Source organism: Topomyia yanbarensis, chromosome 1 (assembly GCF_030247195.1).
Source record: "Topomyia yanbarensis strain Yona2022 chromosome 1, ASM3024719v1, whole genome shotgun sequence".
Taxonomy (NCBI): domain Eukaryota; kingdom Metazoa; phylum Arthropoda; class Insecta; order Diptera; family Culicidae; genus Topomyia; species Topomyia yanbarensis.
In genome coordinates, this window is record NC_080670.1 from 2706826 (window position 1) to 2725735 (window position 18910).

Genomic DNA, 18910 nt, shown 5'->3' on the forward strand with positions numbered 1-18910 from the left:
CACCTGATCACAAACTCATTAGTTCCTACACGGGTACGAAAAACTTCATGTAATTGATTTCATTTCACTCGTTCAAGTACGGTGATATCTTTTGACTCGTTCAAGTACGGATTAATTATACTCAATTTCTAGTCTAATTTACTTGACCTTAAATATGCATAGAAAATCTAAGAAGTATCTCTCGTTTTTCGACACTCTAAATAAGTCCGACAATGCTCAAAACTTCTTAAATTTAAGATAAAGTAACTAATTCCTGGGGTGGAGATAGCGTAGTTGGCAAATCGATTGCCTTGTACGCAGATCACCTGGGTTCAATTCCCAACCCCGCATATAGGGCTAGAGATTTTTCTAAAGAGATTTCTCTAACCCGACAAAGAGGCGAATGACCCTAAGGTTAAAACCTCTATAATAAAAAAAAACTAATTCCTTAAGTTTGTGTAAAGATCTACCAATTTTAGTGGCATATAAACAACTTGTAGGTTTCGCTTCCGTAAATGAAAGAAAAGAACTTTAACATCTGATAGTGATAGTATTTAGTTGCCACAGGGGAGGTTACTGGCGGACTCAACGACCACTTCCAAAAAATTCAACGAGCTCACCCACAATAAAAACAAAATTATAAACATGGCAGCTGTTTTGGTGCAAGCCATCGCATGCCAGATTTTTTCAGTCTTTATTTAAAATGCCAGAACTATATTCAAAATACTTGGCAACGCTGATTGTTTATTATAGGCCTAAGGCTATTAGCTGGGTCGAGACTTGCGGATACGAAAAAACCTAACGTCAAATGCAGCCAGTCCATTTAACCCATTCATGCCCATGTTGTTTGTGGAAAACAACGTTTTTAAACAGCTATAACTTATGCTTGAGGCAAAATTTGCTCACAAAAACAAGTAAGGCTAATAAATGTGACTTTTGCCTTTCATTTGAGTACTAACAGTTACAAGGATCAGCTCTAGCACTGAAGATATTGCAGTTAGTCTGATTGGATTCCAATGGAGCAGTGCTGCCAGGGACAGTTTAAGCTGACGACGAAAAATGAATTTTTCATATATCTTCGTTATTTTGCAATATTATTGAAAACTAATAAAACTTATCAAATTAGAGTGTCTTTGCCTACGTTTTCCACGCAAGTGGACTATTGTAAATTTTCTAGGAGAATTGTATTGAGCATTGGAAGGTAAAAATTGAGCAGCTTCTAGCACTGCGAGGGAAGCACCTATCTTTATGAAAAATGGCTTTTCGTGTTTTTTGGCCCTACCGTTTTCAAGGAAAAATAGTTTTGAAATCCTACATGCACTAAAAAAAAGTTGGGCATGAAAGGGTTAAAACATGTGAGGTGAGGCAGAAGGAGTAGCTATTGACTTATTTGATGTCTGGGACACCAACACAGTTTCAATGTCTATAGACATATATGTATACGAAATAAGACACGCACACAGCGATTCTTCACTTGATTTAACCTCAGTTGGCAAAAAAATTCAAGCCGATTTAATCTCAATCTCGCACTAACACAAAATGAACAGAAAAAAATAAAATTAAAATATCCGCTCGTCCTGTCCCACGTTTATAGGGGACTGTGAGAAACAGTGTATGAAATGTAATTAATCGATAATGAACTATGTCGGCATTATATAACTCGACGAGTTAGACTTAAATAACGTTATCACCTTTAGCTGCAGAATAACTTCTACTATAAAAAATGTTTATGTTGGAAAAAGTCACGCTTTTAAGATTTTTACACTTCAGGGATTTTACGATACCGAAACTTGTTTCAGCAGCCCAAAGATACCATACGATTAAATAGTCGTTGTAATCCCGTGAAGACGCGTCGAATAAATTAATTTATCGCAGGTCCGTGCGCAAGACGAGGGTTTTAGGGGTTCGAACCCCTCCCCATGTGGGTTTTGAATTACTTTCAAAAATTTTATTTAAAAACTTCCTGTTCAGGAGAAAAAACATACTCGAGCTATGTTGACAGACACATAAAATAGTATTTGAGTTTGGTCACCCTAGAAACAAGTCGTTGAAAAAACAAAGGAAGGTTTGAGAGTGGTTGGAAAGGAATGTAAGTCATGCTAGTCGGCATCTCTGGATCGGTTCACGTTTCGACAAGTTTCGATATTAGCAACAGTCGTGAGTAGACCAGTTGCAGAGTAAACATGAAGTTGGATAACATCGGGATATCGTTGTCTGGAGAAATTTGATCGCCGATGGTCTCTCCGTCGGAGTGGCGGACTGCTAAGTGGCTTGTAAAAATGGGCATCAGTATAGGGAGAAATACCGCCGCCGAGGAACTCTCAGCACCATCAACCAGATAAATAGAAACGAGTAACGCCAAGAAGGATAAAAAACCCTGCGAAGGTGTTTGTTGAGAGATGTAAATCATTATGGTTGACACCTCCGGATCGGTTTGTGTGTCAATAGGTGACAATATTTTCAGTAGACATGACCAGGTCGGATATATCGCAAAGGTTCGACAGCAAGCAAGAAAATGCAGCAATGGAAAGAAAACATAAACTATTCAAAAGAGCTAAACCACAATCCCTACAGAAGTAGAACCTAACGGTTGTCCCGGAAAGATGAGGATTGCAAGATACAAGAGGTTTAGTCGGTAGGCTTAACTACTACACATCAATCCGACATCATCACGAGCCAGCAGGCTGACAGTGTCTGATGAAAATTCTTTCTCGATAACACATTTACACAATTTATTGAGCTGAGACGATTGGTGCACTAAACTCGGCCTTCCTGGCCTCTAAACAAATCTTCAAAGTTTGAGGGTTGCTTTACCTTACTTTTGTAAGAAACGTAAAAAATCAAAACTATGAGAATTTTCTGCGGTACGGGCCTGATTCATCGGAAGGGTTTATCTGTTTTTGAACTGGTGTTAAAGATACGTAGTTTACTCTCTCTAAAGGTCTTTCTAAACCATAATAGCGTTCCTCACAAAAAGCAAATTGCAACGTGTTTCCCTAGTTTTTACTACACTGAGCAAAAAGCATCTGAGAATTTCATAAGTCTCGGCATATGAACCAACCTTCTGACGATGTCATTGAACGCCTTAGAATGTCATAGGCAGGCTTATGAATTCATTGATCTTTATTCATGCACTCTATAGACGTACAAATAATGTATTTCATAAAACAGTCTTATGACTTCGCTCCAATATATGCCTTTAAGAATTTCATAAGTTTTTCTCCTGAAACCCATATGAGATCTGTTATTGATTCTATAAAATGGTATTTTGTTTTCATAAACATCACTTTTGTGAAAAGTTCATAATTGTTTCTTATGAATTCAGTACTGGCCTGGACGACCAACCAGGAGTTAATAGTTTCAGCACTTTTTGATTACCGCTGTTTGAAACAAAAGAAGTGAGATTTTCAGTCAAATTGCAACAATTTTAAATTGTTTTTATGTCATTGAATAAATTACTGTGAGCATTAAATCTGTTTACATGGTTATGATTTGTACAGAAGATATCCGATTATTTGAAATGAAATAAGTTGTGCATATAATTAGTGTCTGACGCGTATTTTATAATTATCAAAATCATTTGAGAAGTAACAATCATTATCATTCAGTTGTCAAGTCCAGTTTCCCACACACAGAAAAAAAAATATTGGTAAAAATAAGAGTGTTCCGCTCTTAGCAAAAAACAACCAACGCCAACTATTAGGTTGAAAGTAAAACTTTTAAATTAATCAAGAATAATAATCAAAGTAAAAGTTTTCCTTTTAAGCAAATGAAGAATAGTACTCAAAACAAAAGTTTTATTTGTAAACTAAAAGTATGCGTTGGTTGTTTTTTGCTAAGAGTGAAAAACTCTTATTTTTACCAACATTTTTTTTTCTCTGTGCAGTTGTCTAAGCCCAGTTTCTTAAGAAATATTGACGAAGCGTTGCTCATTATGCACAAATTTTAATATTTAATGAGTTTTCTCTTCAATCTTCTGAATTGAGTTCTACAAGATGACCACACGAATGAACTCATGAGGAATGACGTTCATGTTTGACAATTCTCAGTGATTTGTTTACTTTGTCAGTTGCGTGAGTTGGAGTGCAACGGGTGCCCATCTGTTACATTCAAACTCACGTAACTCCCATGTAAACAAACCACCGAGAATTGTTAAACGTAGTTCATCCGGCTCATTTTGTGAGGTTATGTCGGTTGGTGTAAAACCTAATATCCTCTCAAGGTTGATTTTTACTATTGATTTTTTGTCTACTAAAAATGCTCGAGAAATGTCAGCCATGTTCTTTTTTATATAAATGCACAATAATATCCATAAATGAAAAACTTATGGCATTCATTCGAACATTGTAATGAATTTCATAAGACTGTTCTATGTAAATCGTTATTTCTACTATGTTTTCTACTTATAAATGTCAGCAATTTTCATAAATGGGCACCTATGGCGTTCATTCGGACATTTTCATAAATTTCATAAGACTGTCTTATGAAAATAATAAGAGATGGATTTGGAAAATTTCCCCTCCAAATCATAAGACAGATTTATAAAATCCATTTAAAATCCTTATGTCTGAAAGGCATAAGACGTTTTTATGGAAATTCAATGTAAATTTTGCTCGGTGTACTCAAATCAGTAATCTTTCTTGTTAACAAAAAGCTCAACCGGTTTTCTGCTCATAAATATAGCAATTTAACTGTCAAAAATGCTAGCCCCTGAGGCTAAATCCATTGTCAAGTATGACCTATAGTGTGAAACATGGACGTGTTTACATTTTCATACAGAATCAATAAAATATTTTTGAAGTTTTCAGTGTTGTAGTTCCCACAGAAGATGAATACTCTTCCATGTCATAACAATCGACGGCTGAACCGATCAATTGAATAAAAAAATCACATTCAATAGAACTGCTAATCATCCAAATCAATCTTCCGTTGACCATCACCATCGCCATCACAACCATCATACTTGTCAGTACCTCTCGAACCCCATAAACAAACCAATACACGAGCGAGTCGTCCATTTAAATAACGACGATGTTGACGAGTAGGGGCCCGGGTGCGCGTAATTATTCTCCACTTTATTATAGTGGGCTGCAATCACGTTATAACAATAAAAAAATGGCAAACTCCGTTCTCACCCTACCGCATCCGCCAACCTTGCTGTGGATTCGACCAAGGTTATTAGATAGCAAAATACTCAACAACATCATCATCATCATCATCTGACGAAGATCAGCAGGTGTAATTCCATATCTTTCCGTGTATACATATTCAAATGAATACGTTCGTGTGCCAACCGGATTGTCATCTCAACGAACGTTGGCTGAGCCTGCTGTGATCTTTCGAACAGTCTGAAACATGCCTGAACCGAATCAATCGTCGACTATAGGCTACGTCTGACCAGTGATAAGGTGTGCATGGAAAGAGTATATGTACCTACTTTCAACCACTTTTCGACGAATTTATTGTGTCTTTCAACCAGACCGATAATTGGTACATCATCCCTGGAAACGATTCTTTCCAAAAACTCAACTACCTCCTAAAAATAGAGCCAAATCACCGTCTCTTATCTTCGCCAGAATTTCAGCGTCCTCTCGGCATAATATTTCGGCTCACCACATCATGTTCGGTTGTTTTTTTTTACTTCTCTCCCTCGGCTAGAGTAATAAATTGTTCAATAACGAATACCCCGCCGGATGACCCCTCATGTGCTGATACTAGCTGCCTTATCAACCATTCTCTCATGCGCTTTCATATACGTGCAGATAAGAAAGGTTGTTCGCCGCCTGCTTCGTTATGTGCTGTGTTTGTGTGGAAAATGCTATAGTATTTCAAATGGAAACAAAAATTACCGGGCTGGGTAGTTTATGATTGTTGTGAGATAAGTGTCAATTTTGTTAGTTTGTTTTCGAACATGTGTTGGGTCTGTGCAACATTGATATGGAGTTTCCTGATTAACTGTTGTTTCTACGGATGCAAGTACATGCCAGAGTAGACGAGTTTAAGGCGTGTTATTTAAGGGTTCAGTCAGAAATTTGATTTATGCATGGTTTTATTACAGTGACACTTAAATATCCCAGGTATTATTTAGGAAAACTAATCAATCGGAAACATCATATGGTAAGAAGATTATCCGAAATTCGAACTAGATTTTTGTTGTTTTAACAATATCTATAATCAATATAATAATACTAAAAATAGTAATAAGGGTCATTACAAATATTTAAAAAAAATGAGGGGGATATTTTTTTTTCTATTAACCGAAATAAAAAAAATCTGGCACTATTCATAAAACAAAACATATAAAACCATCCGGAATTCGACAAAATCGTCGATTAAATTTCCGTAAGCTATTTCACACATAATATTTTTTTATGAAATTTAATTATTACAACCACACCTTCCATTGAACTACTTTGACCCTTATCCCTTTGCTGAGATAACTGTCATAAATGCTAAGCCATGTGGCTAATTTCACTGTCAAGGAAGACCGATACTGTCAAACGCGGACGCGTTTACATTTTCGTAGAAAATAAATTTAAAATCATTCTGAAATTTTAAGTATTGAAACTCGATTCCTATTGCTAAATTGAGAAAGATAAGCTCTATCGGTTTAAGAAATAAAAGAAGAATCATATTCTTCATGTAGTGACCCAATTGGCAAACAATGACTCATAGAAGGGCTAATACAGTTTCATATCTGAGTCGATACCACTTTAAATGTAATAATCGATATCGGTTGTTGCATTCGAGAGGTATTTTGATAAGAAACCAGACCGAATTCAAATCGAACCCCTGGCAATCCGTGTGGGGTTGGTTGCATAAGGTTGGCTGTAAAGTTTTTGACATTTAAAGATTCCGTATAGGACCAAGATGGAGAGAAAGGTGGGAACATTTACTTTTGAGTGTATTAGTTCTATACTTGCAAAATTAAGCATGGCGGCCGGGGCCCTTGAAGTGAACATAAACATCCGAACGAGCATCCTGATGCTTTGGCGCACGATGAAAAGTGAGAAAAGGCCGAGCTTCACCTCGGATCTACCGATTAAAACACTTAGAGACACTTTTTACCTAAAAAAACGATAAAATTAACTATGACCGAACCGAAACAAAACTTATGGCAACAGAAAGGCCCACTACGTCACTTGTTTGTACTTTTCTTCTTCATATCCTCTTGTTTTTTTTCGGCTCCATCAATGAAAAATGACAACCGCACTCACACACAGAAAAAAATGTGCACACCTGTATCCATCTTGGTATAGGACCGTAGTAATCCGACCGTATTTTCGCAGCCATTGGTTTGATTCATGCGAACTTTATCAGCAGTCTTTGAGGATATTAAACCTGCCATTTGAGACTAAGTCTATAAAAATCGAATTAGCCTTTTCCGAGGAACCTATGATACTTGAATTCTGGAAGATTCCCAAAATATGGGACTTACGGAATTGTCGGGGTGGATGCTGTTTTCAAAGGTACTTTGATTGAACATCAGTGACCAAAGCTAATTATAGATCTAACAAACGAAGGTACCATCAGTACCGCAGGTAGGGCCGGGAATTCATCATCGATGTCATTTTCTGCAGCACTGGACAGACAGGAAAAATAAACTGGAGAGTATACTTTGCGATCCGGTGCAGCTTAGGGAACAGGACACAGTTAAAATCACATGGGAGGCATATAAACAAACGAAGGTGTTCGATCCGCGGCCACAGCTTTAGTAAGAATCATGTCGAAAATATTCGGCAATAAGCAGTAGCAAAAGGAGACTCCTGGCAAACGTATCAACAGCAATTCTTGGGTTGTCCAGGCTGGTTTTCAGCAATAAAGACAAGAAGAAACATTTCGTATTTGAACAGCACGTTCAGGTTGTTGAGCATGAGGATGCTAGTGCGTACCAGACCATATCAATAGAAGCAGTCTGCGTGATTCCCAGAATGATTCCCATTGTGTTCCTACTGGAGGAGGATCAGTCAGTCGCGTGAAGTGCCAGCGGTGGATCTACAAGCAGGCGTGTAGATGGCAACAAAACTGCGAGCTAAATGGTTCACACAATAGGCTTTGTTTTAGGGAGAAATTCCGCCGCCGAGAAACTCTCAGTCGGAATTGGATAGATTCTCCTCTGGGTATTAACTATCCGAGTAGAACGCGACAAAACTTAAAGCTAAATAGCTTACGGAAACAGGAGATAAATGGCTCATTGAGACGGGAACTAAATGCCTACAGGTAATATAGGAGATCCTTTAAATCTTTTAAAACCTTACTACATAAACACACCAACACGACGACATTTTCAGATCTCGGCGACGCGAGTCGAATAGTATATTACATTCGACACTCCTGGTCTATGTTGAAAAGTCGAGTTTCAAGTGATTGTATAGCCTTCCTTTATGTGAGAACCGCAAAAATGCACTGACGGTTACTGAACGTTTCATAAATCCGTACACCTATCAGATGAAGTTTTTAGTTATCTGGTGTAATTACATACTCCGTAAGCAGATGGGGTTAAAAACACCAGGATTCCGAAGAGGTGCAGAGCGAAATGATTATCATGGACCAAGTAAGCAAATTTGCAAGTCTTCAAGCACAAGCGATCAACCAAAACAACTAGTACGATTTACAATATTGGTGTCCCACAGGACAATACCTTATGACCTCTACTTTTTTGCTGTACATAACTGTTATTAACCAGTGTTTTGATATACTGTTTCAATAGGGTGTAAGAAATCAACCAAACTTAATTCTACCGGAGTTGTTTACTACAATCTTCTCTGTTCTGCACACGTCGATGATGCTGCTGACGGCGAGAATGGGTCGCTGTTTATTACCGCTTCTGACCGGCCAGGGAGCTTGGCTCCCTTGTTGGAACCTGCCTAGCGACGGTGTCGAACTATTGCCGAATGGTCTACTTGCCGAAAACCATCCCGGAAGTCACCGAAGTGAATATCATAGAAGGAACCTTTGTCCACCCTGCTTCGTTCTCCTTGACAATTAACGGCGCAGGATAGCTCAGCTCGTTTGATCCTTCACAGTGAGAATGGACTATGGCCAATTTTCGTGACAAGCCAATACATTGCCAAACAGAAGGTTATCAACGTTGATCTTAGCAAAGTGACGTCGAATTCAATGGTAAACTTACGCAACGTATGAATGGACCGCCCAAAACCACCGTAAGTACCCATCGAATTTATTTTTACATGGTCAAACATAACGCACTTAAGCACGCAAGTAGTGTAGGCACAAAAATTGGGCAGGTACCCATTTTGCTACCAGGTATACATCAGTTACCTACTAATGAAAGCCTATATACGACGTCTTGCGCCTCTCTCTTTCAGCACTATCTGTTGGACGCTGCAAATGTGTGACATATTGATGGGACCTTTTAGGCTACTTTGATCTATAACCTTCTTTCATCATCACCTTTGTTGGCGTTTCCAAAGATTTTTTTTTTCTCATTCAAAAAACTGCTCTTTGTTTTTCTCGATTGTAAACAATACAATTTTTGTGACGTGATGGGTCGAACTAAAATTCGCTTGCATTAATCTTTATGTAACAAATGATAACATCGTGATATCGCCGTATCTTTTGACTTCACCAGCTGTCACCGAATACAGCTAGATATGGTTACAATTCGACGTACACCAAAATGGGAACCATATGTGTAACGAAGTGCTTCCTTTGGCAGTTTCCCCCTAATATATCCAACGATGATATAAACCCGCATGGTCGCATCAATCGCAGCAAGCATCGCGCATAGTTTTTGTGTAGTAGATTTTGGTGAACGAGAAAAAAAGACACACATCTTAATGTTTGATGTTGAGTACCGACCGTGAGTGGCTGCGCATACAAACTTTCTCCACACGACCTTCCACACAACAGTCGCGCCGGTACTCAGCAAACGTTGAGCTGTGCGTTCACCAATACCAATACGGAACCGTCCTGGCATGGAAGGAAAACGTCCGTGAAGGAACTTGAACAAAAACAAGAGCCATACATAATACATTGACGTCATCAAATGCGCATGGGGAGGGAGTTTTGTTATCTCTTTTAATTCGACGGGAGTTGAACTTCGTAGAGACGAGTTTCGAGCTAATCATTGGAAGAATTAAGAAAATTTCGTTTGGATGTCGGAAATCTACCATAAAGATCGTATAGAGAACATAAATGCCACTATGGTGGAAGTTATATTGACTAAACAGAAATAAAATATAAGTAAATTTCAATAAAAGTATTTTGTAGTAAGAAAGGTGGATTGTTGATGAAATGCATAGACGCATGTCGTCAGTGTTGGTCACAATTTCGACTTTTGCCAATGAATTATGAATTAATATAATATAATATATGAGCTTTTTCCGGCAGCTATAGTTCACTCACAAGCAGAGTTAAAAATAATCGAAGCTATTTGTTGACGGTTGAAAATGAACCTGATGCTACTCGCGGTGAATAGAAAAAAATTTCATTCAAATATCCATGTTATTCATTCAGTTGAATATCGTACAATATATTCATTTCGCTATTTATCTAGGAAAATGTTTTCAAATGCCGATAAAGCATATGAAACAACAATCATCATCGCTTACATTGTACCAGGGCCTACTTTGGTGCATTTGATTCGTTGCTGCACGGGCGCTTCGTGTAATAATCGGAGACGAATGAAAATCTGCATGAATGAATGGGCGGTTTGTTCGTTTGACGTTTTCAGCTGCGTAACTGAATATTGAAAATGAATGCGGCTGAATATGATCAATTTTCATTCAATGAATTTGAATATTTTTAACTCTGCTCACAAGAGGTTTCAAGTTTCTATAGTAATATATGTGCGAGAGAGAGGCAACACACAACTTTATATGAGAATATCTTTTTACTGCAGAATCGGATCATTTTGCAGTCTTCGGAAATGTTGTTCCTTACACCTTAAGCTATATATTTGCAGATTTTGGAATGAATAAGATGATACTGGCATTTTGTACTGAATTTATTGTTTCAATTGCATATTTTTCATATATTACATTTAAACTTGGAAACTCTTGTGAGTGAATTAGAGTTTTCGGAAAAAGCTCATATTTGACAAGTGCTATGTGAAGCCAATTACCGTTTGATGTTTGAGTGTTTCGAAAAAAAAAGTCAAAATCGTTGCCGGTCTAATATTTATGCAATATTTCAACAATATTAATCTAAATTTTTCTTGCAAAATATTGAAAATTGAATCTCCGGAAGCGCTTTCAAAAACAGTTGTTTTGTGGTGTACATCAACTCAAAATCTACAGGAACAATAGTGTAAAAATTTCCCAGGTAACCACTGGAGTTTTTTTTCTTTTATTTGGATATTGGATAACACTTGGAAGCTAAAAACCGATTTTCTCTAACAAAGCTGGCAAATTTGTTATTATGAAAAAATAATAATTTTGTTTCCTAATGTTACCTGGAGAATCATTTCTAGAAGAATTGTACAAAGTTTCAAAATCGATTGTTTTAGTAGTCTCCAGAGATTCGCTGTCACTTGAACAATTTTCAATATTATGCAAAGGATATTCAGTATTTTTTAAATGTTTCAATATACTGAGATTTTTTCAACAAATTTATCAATATTGTAGGAATGCGGCCCTGATTTGTAACTGATCTACTAACCGGGATCCCATAGTTGGCAAATCATATCAATATCTCCATTAAAATACACTCAGGTTTTTTCACGAGGTTTTTTTACGCGGATTTTGAAATTTACGCGGTTTTCATTTACGCGGATTTTGAAATTTGCGCGGCTTTCATTTACGCGGCCTGTATCCCCCGCGTAAAAAAACCTGAGTGTACTCCAATAGAAACTCATCCCGGAGTTCTGAAAGTAGTCATAATCCTGGGATCCTAGGTCATAATCCATGGAACTGCTCGCCGAAACCTTGCATACATTTCAACATTTACATAAAATATTTGGTTTTGGGAATGCGTACAGTTGGAACGATAACTAAATATGTTTAATAACGAGAATAAAACTGTCCGAAATTAATCAAAAATTGCGCTTTCCGTTCGACTGTAGCAGGTCTTGAACGATTTTTGCGAGCATTTGATTATTGTTGTATTATCAACGTAAACCAGCAAATTTTTGCGGTGCATCCTCCTGCAATTATGGAGAATTTACTCTTCAAACAAATTTAGTTCGAGACTTAATGTCGTCGGCATACTTTTTGAGAGTATTATTACAAACCACTTTGTTGAAGGCATGATTGCTCTATGTGTTCAGGGTATCGGAGTAGTTTGAGCTATTTGTGAAAGAAAGCATTTAAAATAAGTTCTATTGATATTACTGTCTATGATAATTATCTTCAGCTGTTTATAAACGATAAAATTCACATTTTTTACAAAGCTTGTTGATACTTCTAGGAAAATTAGTTACTCAAATTATTATATCAGAAGATGCGAAAATAACTCTGAACGAGAAGTGCTGTAGAACTGAGACGATTTCACTAGATTTTTAGAGCAGCGTTCACCCAATGCACTGCCGCGAGTAACGTAAGGTTATCGATGAATTTCGCATAAAAAAATTGTTCCAGTAACGATGACGATGTTCCCTACAAAAACGAGTTTTCGAGTTTGTTTTTGGTACACGTGCACTTCGTTCGTAGTGTGGTATCAAGAGCTGCAATTTCAGTTCCTAGTTCTCAGTCGCGTTGAAAATGTGAGTAAACACTATTCAGTTTTTTCCACCATAACGCTTTGATTGAGGAGGTTAGATATTATATTATCAAAGAATTATTAATAATAAATTGGACTAAACTCGTTTTTATCTAAAAATTGACTGAATAAACACACTTTATATCGTAGAAAAACGTTAAAAACGTTTTTGTTTTACACCGAAAATACCATGGGTGAATGGACAACAGTGAGTCTAGTTTCGTATGGTATGCCAACTAGACCAAATTGCAGATCCAAGATAGGCTGCGACCATTTTTAAGTTACACTAATTTTCAATATTTCATTAAGCAGTCAATATGTAATGTACTAGAATTTTAATTGTAAATTGAAAAATCAGTTATGTACACTATAAATATATTTGAAATATTACATCCTTCAAGCCTAAATTATGGTTTGTTGGTAATACTGCAGTATACAAGAAAATATGCACAATTTAAAGCTAAGTCGTTTTTTAGTCAAAAAAGAAATTTGTGTAAGAAAAGCAAATTTAAAAATTAGTAACTTTTGAGATGAATCAAATACTGATTCGTACATAACCAAATTCCTCCAGCGATTCCTTTTATCTTATGCGAACACATGTTAAGTAATTATTGGAAATTATATATTTAAACTACTTGGCGTAAAACAAGTTTAACTTTCATAACTGAGTTACTATAGAAATTTACAGTAACAAAACTGTAATTTTTACTGTGACAGTACAGTAATTTTACAATAACATACAATTAAGCCTGATGTTTCGCTACAATACAAAAACAACAAACTTCAACGTTTCTACAGTAAATTTTAATGTAAAATCGACTAATACAGTAAAATGGAAGGTGGTTATGTATCTTAACATTAAAAAATCGACTTTTTTCATGTATTTTTTTGCTCAGAAACAGTAACATTTAATGTAAATTTACTGTATCATTTTTTCACTGGACAGTAAAATTAGTTTTTACAAGAAGTTTTACTGTAAATCTACTATGAGAACTCTGCGTCGAACAATGTTAAAACAGTAGTAACCATAATATCTATTGTTTGATGATTGTTTGTAAAGTAAACGCTATTGTAGATTACTATTCGGGTGATCATCCAGTTTTTTCGCTTATCTATTCTGCCGTTTTTCAGCTATGCTGATCTCAGCTCCACATCTGACAAACTTATAGATTCGGTCCAACATCAAATTAATTAGGTTCTTTACTGACACAGTTAACCTCACTTTTCTTGACAGTTCGCTTGTACTGTTTACATGGGCTTAGAAAAATTTGTGGGCGACTAGATTCGCTCGAAGCAAATCGTAGAGAATTTTTCTAAGTCCATGTAAATAGTACAAGCGAACTGTCAAAAATGAACACTCAGTTCATTTGTGACGTCATCGTAAAGTATTCAATAGGACTAACAATAGACGTTCGTCGAACGGATTAATCTGCTTGCGGGACGAAGAAGCCCACAACAAACACGGTGAGAACAATAAGACAAAATAAGTGAGTAATTGTATTGGAATTCCGTCATTACTAGCATTTCACTAAAAGTGACTTTACTGCTCAATACTGTATCACAAACATGTCATGTATGCTTATAAAAATTATACGTAAATCTCGTTAATTTATAAATTTGCTGAAAAAAAGCCTGAACAGGACATGACTAAACACAACGCGCACACATTTCGTTTACCTAAATTTTGACCTAAACCGATAACCAGCGAACCCACAGTCATTCATCACATCTCACATTTCCGGGCAGTTATGTGACTCACACAGCTACCTGCAACCTACCACCTAATAACACACACACATTCATTCGAATATTGCACCCAAAATAGCTGTGGTTGCTTGCCGCGATCAGGGCTAGATGAGTGCCTCGGAAACATTCCTTTACTTGCCTGCCCAACAGATCATCGATGGGCTTGGGTGAGTCACTCAAACTCGCTCTGAGTGTGCGTAGATCCCACAATGGAGCAATGATTCATTCGGATTCGATCGTGTAGTTATGTGTGAGTGAGTGCAATGTGTTCAAGATTTAGATTTCAATATTGCTGTGGAACAGTCGCAGAATGTCACTCGTAATTTTGTGGTAGAGAGTGACAGCATAGATCTCTACTAAAAGAAGAGTAATTCAGTGTACAAGTGCATTTCACTTCTAGGAAAGGTCGTTGCATTGTTGATAGTCAAAAATGCGTGGATTTTAAGTAGAAATAAATACGCGTATCAATTAGGCTGCTAGTGTCGAATTCCCGAAAGAGTGCCGCCCAAGTGCGAGAAAAAGAGCCAGCTTATAATTGCTTAATCATACAGTGCTCGGTCAACGGTGTGTGAGTGAAAGCGGTCAGGCAAGTTTGTGAACAGAACAGAAACGTGTTTGCCTATTCGATACACGTTCGGGTTTGATTCGGTGAAAACTACTTCGTCGTTGAGTGACCGTATCTGCTGAATGGGCCTCCCCCGGTTGGCCAGTCAGTGGTTTGTTCTCAGTCAGTGCTCTCATTGCTGTTGCTTCACACACATCGTCATTCGCGAGCGCCCCCCCAGTGGTCAGATTTCGTTTGGTGTGAAATATCAGAAGACCGTCGTTGGAGGAAAAAATAAATAAGAAGCGAAAGCAAACAAGAATCGAAAAAAAAAAAACACCGAGAGCGAAGTCGAACTCGCGCCCGTCTCTGGATGTGTGAATGTTTGAACGTTGCACTTGCGCAATAAGTGTCGCGTCTGGCGCTCGCATGGGTGATAAAATTTGAAGTACGAAGAAGTAAAAAGTGAAGAGAGGCTTTGCAGCGGATAGTGGATTTTTATGATTTCGTAGCTGACCGTAGAAGACTGTGCCCGCACTGTACGCCTGCTGGGAAAAATCTCCGCGGAGCAGAATTACCTAGAACATTTGAAATCATAGGTTGTTAATTTCGGGCTGTGTTGAAGTTATTGGTAGTAAGACTGGTAGGAAAAGTTCAGATTTGATGCAGTCTTAAACTTTGCGAAAATTTTGTGAAATCAATTTTCCTCGTGCAGAGCTCCGCAGCACGGGAATCATCTTGGGCTACACGTCAAAAAAGTGAGAGCCAACATAACATATGAGAAAGAGCAAACGCAAGTTTAGTGAATCAATTCGCGAGAGGGCACGAAAAATACACCACACACGCACACTTACATCACGTAACAGTACAGTTCAGTGAGAGTGACCACAAACTCGCGCTATCGTGTTCCAACCACGGGCTACTAGACAGGTTTTTCCAAGACCTTACAGCAGCAGTGGGAGTAAAAGTCCTAGTGCTAAACACATCAATTCTTACGGGATCATTCTCATAAACAGTCCATTTTGTTTTTGAACTGGTTCTCCGTACAGCCGTCAAAGTGTATTCCTTCGAAGATTCTGAGCAAAGCATGGCCGCCGACGCCGCTATGGATACGACTTGTCCGAGTCCCGAAATGGGGGATTCCCGGAAACGACCCCTAGACGATGGTACCGACGATGATGGAACCTCCAAACGCTCGCACTTCAGCACCAACGGTAAGTTTTCACTGTAAAATTTATTCCTGAATCCTATTCGCTACCATGTTAGGCTCCGTTCCCTTTCCTTACCATTTGCGTAACCCATCCGATCGACTTTTGATTTCTCAGCAATGTGCATGTGGTCCATCGCTCATCATACCGTCATGCAGGTAAATTCTTTTAGGAAGAAAACAGGCCTTGGCAACGCCTCAAACCCCAATCAATCAATCATTCAATCCTAATTGTTCCCCATTCACCCACTATCATCCCTGCCATGCCCACAATCAGCAGTGTTATCGTTCTCGCTACCAATTTCGGTTTTATCAGTCGCTCCTCGTATGCTTTCCACTTACACACTGGCGCAATCGCTTTAGTTTCCAGCCATAGTCCATCCAAACCGCACTGCAGATCGATACCGCAGCAGTAAAACCTCCGGGAACAAATCCATCCAACCTCATCATATCATTAACATCACAGGCTGTGTAAAATGGCGAATGTTTGGAAGAGAACTTATTTTAAACCACAATAAAACCAATAACAAATGTGATAAGACGTCGTCCACCCACGTTCAACTTTATCATCATCATCATCATCATCATCAGCCCGCACACTCATACACGACAAAGCATGCGATAACTTTTATTTACTTACACTCGATAACACAGAGCCGGTTGGTAAAGAAAACATTTTGCGATGTATGCGGCTTGTTATCTATACGTTCGCCTCCGTATCTGTCTCCAGTTTCTTCCATCCGCCGTCCCATGCATAAAACGGTGCGTTTAACCTATTGAATCCAATCAACCCGCCTACTACTCTGTTGTGCTTGCAGCGTTGACTTTTTTAAACAATGAACAAAAAAAATTATCCGTTACCGACGGTAGGGGATAGTTAGTGTTTGTGACAAATCAGGTTGCCTGGATAGCTTCATTACCGACGGTGGTGGTACCCTCTGATGATTATCGATTGTTGTTGGTTCGCGAGTTTGGTTTCGGTTTTTTTTTATCATCGTTTATGTCGAAGTACTTGAGTTGGATTGACATAGCTGGGGAGATAACCGTATTTTTTGGTACTTTCCCTAACAGCTGCGTTTTACCAGTCATATATTTACGAGCCACTTTTTTGGTTTTTTGAAGTTGTCGATTTGGATCATTTTCAGTCATTTACTGGACACCCGTATTGATTAAATTTTGTAGTATGTAATGGTGTCTGGAAGGCGCTTTATTATTTCAAAATGACTTTCATTTGGCTTTGGTGATAGGTATTGGCTATTTTATGTTTCAAAATCAATTTCTGTATTCTGCAAAGTTTCAAATTTGTGATTACCCGACTTTTCCAAAATTTCACCAAAAATTTTAATTTTTTTTTGGTCGCATACTTTGGTATAGATGACTAATCTGACATCATTGTATCTGTCTGTCGTTCATTCGCCCAATCCGTTAATCCAGAAATTTATCTATTCGGAAACATAAGTTCTAGAATGCTTGCTTGATGGAATTAAAAATTAAGGAATGTATTCAAGGATTAAATTGATTTATAATCCTGGATCTAGTAAATTAAGAATCTAAAATTGCGTATCTAAAAATTACCGGATTTTAGTATACCTTGAAAATTATCAATTTATCGGAATCCATAGTTGGACCTTTTTGGGAACTGCGCACACCTTATTTATCATTTTTAGAGAGATGAATCGATAAAATTACAGAACCACAGATTTCTCCGAAGGCGTCATTGACCTAAATTTAACGATTCTGGCAAAAAACCCCACTGTTTCTGGGACTCAATATTTCGATCTGTTTTCCATTTGACCTTACCAAATTCTTTACAAAGTTTGGGCAAATCTTTCGAGAACAAAGGGATTCGTTTTCAAACTTTTCAATGGAAAGAATAGAGTGAACATACTATTGTACGAAATAAAGGGAACGAAATGTTGATTCCAAAAACACGCGGCCAAAAGATTACCGAAAATAATGAGCATTCGCTGCATCCCTTCAACCTTCACCCCGCAAAAGTGGCACAAGCGTCCTTGCCCGGACTAACCAAAGCGTGCCTAGAGTGCCTCTTCTTCAGAAGCCGAAGACAAATAAACACAAAATCTTTGGCTTAAATTTCTCAGCTCACAAGTTAGTATATTGTAAAGATTAGTGAACTCCAAGAGGTGCAGTTTTGAAAAACGGAGCAATACAATTCTTTCCAATTACAGGACGACGTTATAATAATAGTGGAGACACCGACGGCTAGGGGTAAGCAGGAGATTGTGATCGCATCTGTACAATACTTCCCTGACGATGCGGATACAGAACCACCTTCTGAAATCGAAGCCCTCATAAATACTGCAGAAGCATAAACAAGGTCAAGATATAAATACCAATTGTGAATACCTACAAGAATTCATTTCGTCAAATGATGTCAATGTATGTAACAAGTGAATTGAACATTCATGAACGCATTTAGGAACGAAGTACTGGACCTCACGTTGTGTAGCGCTCAAATAACGGAGAAGATGTGTTTGCCATTGAAGCCAATAAACTCACAGTGCAAAGCACAGGAAAATAAAGAAAACAAACTGGTGTGTATTTCAGTCCTGAAATAGTCGAAAAAACAGGGAATAACATCTAATTTCCAGTTGATCTGGATAATGGTTTTCCGCACGAACAAATCGCTTGCCTAATCATTTAGTTTTAACGCAAATATGGTAAACCGTTGATCGTACGACTCCTAGTAAAACTGGTCTAAATTTATTCGTATAAATTGAACCAGCCCAGGACGTCCTTTACTTGATTCCTGA

General features: G+C 37.8%; 1 protein-coding gene across 3 annotated transcripts in view; it reads left to right on the forward strand.

Annotated features, from left to right (window-relative positions):
• Positions 1 to 14696: 14696 nt before the first annotated feature.
• Positions 14697 to 18910, forward strand: part of LOC131676606 (RNA-binding protein Pasilla) — a 134717-nt gene continuing 130503 nt past the window's right edge. Inside the window, exon 1 of one of the 3 annotated variants that reach the window (XM_058955761.1) lies at positions 14697 to 16143. In XM_058955761.1, coding sequence (XP_058811744.1) covers positions 16017 to 16143 — 127 coding nt within the window. In that variant the 5' untranslated portion in view covers positions 14697 to 16016. The remainder of the gene's footprint in view (positions 16144 to 18910) is intronic. The other 2 variants (XM_058955754.1, XM_058955758.1) reach the window with 2 other exon arrangements.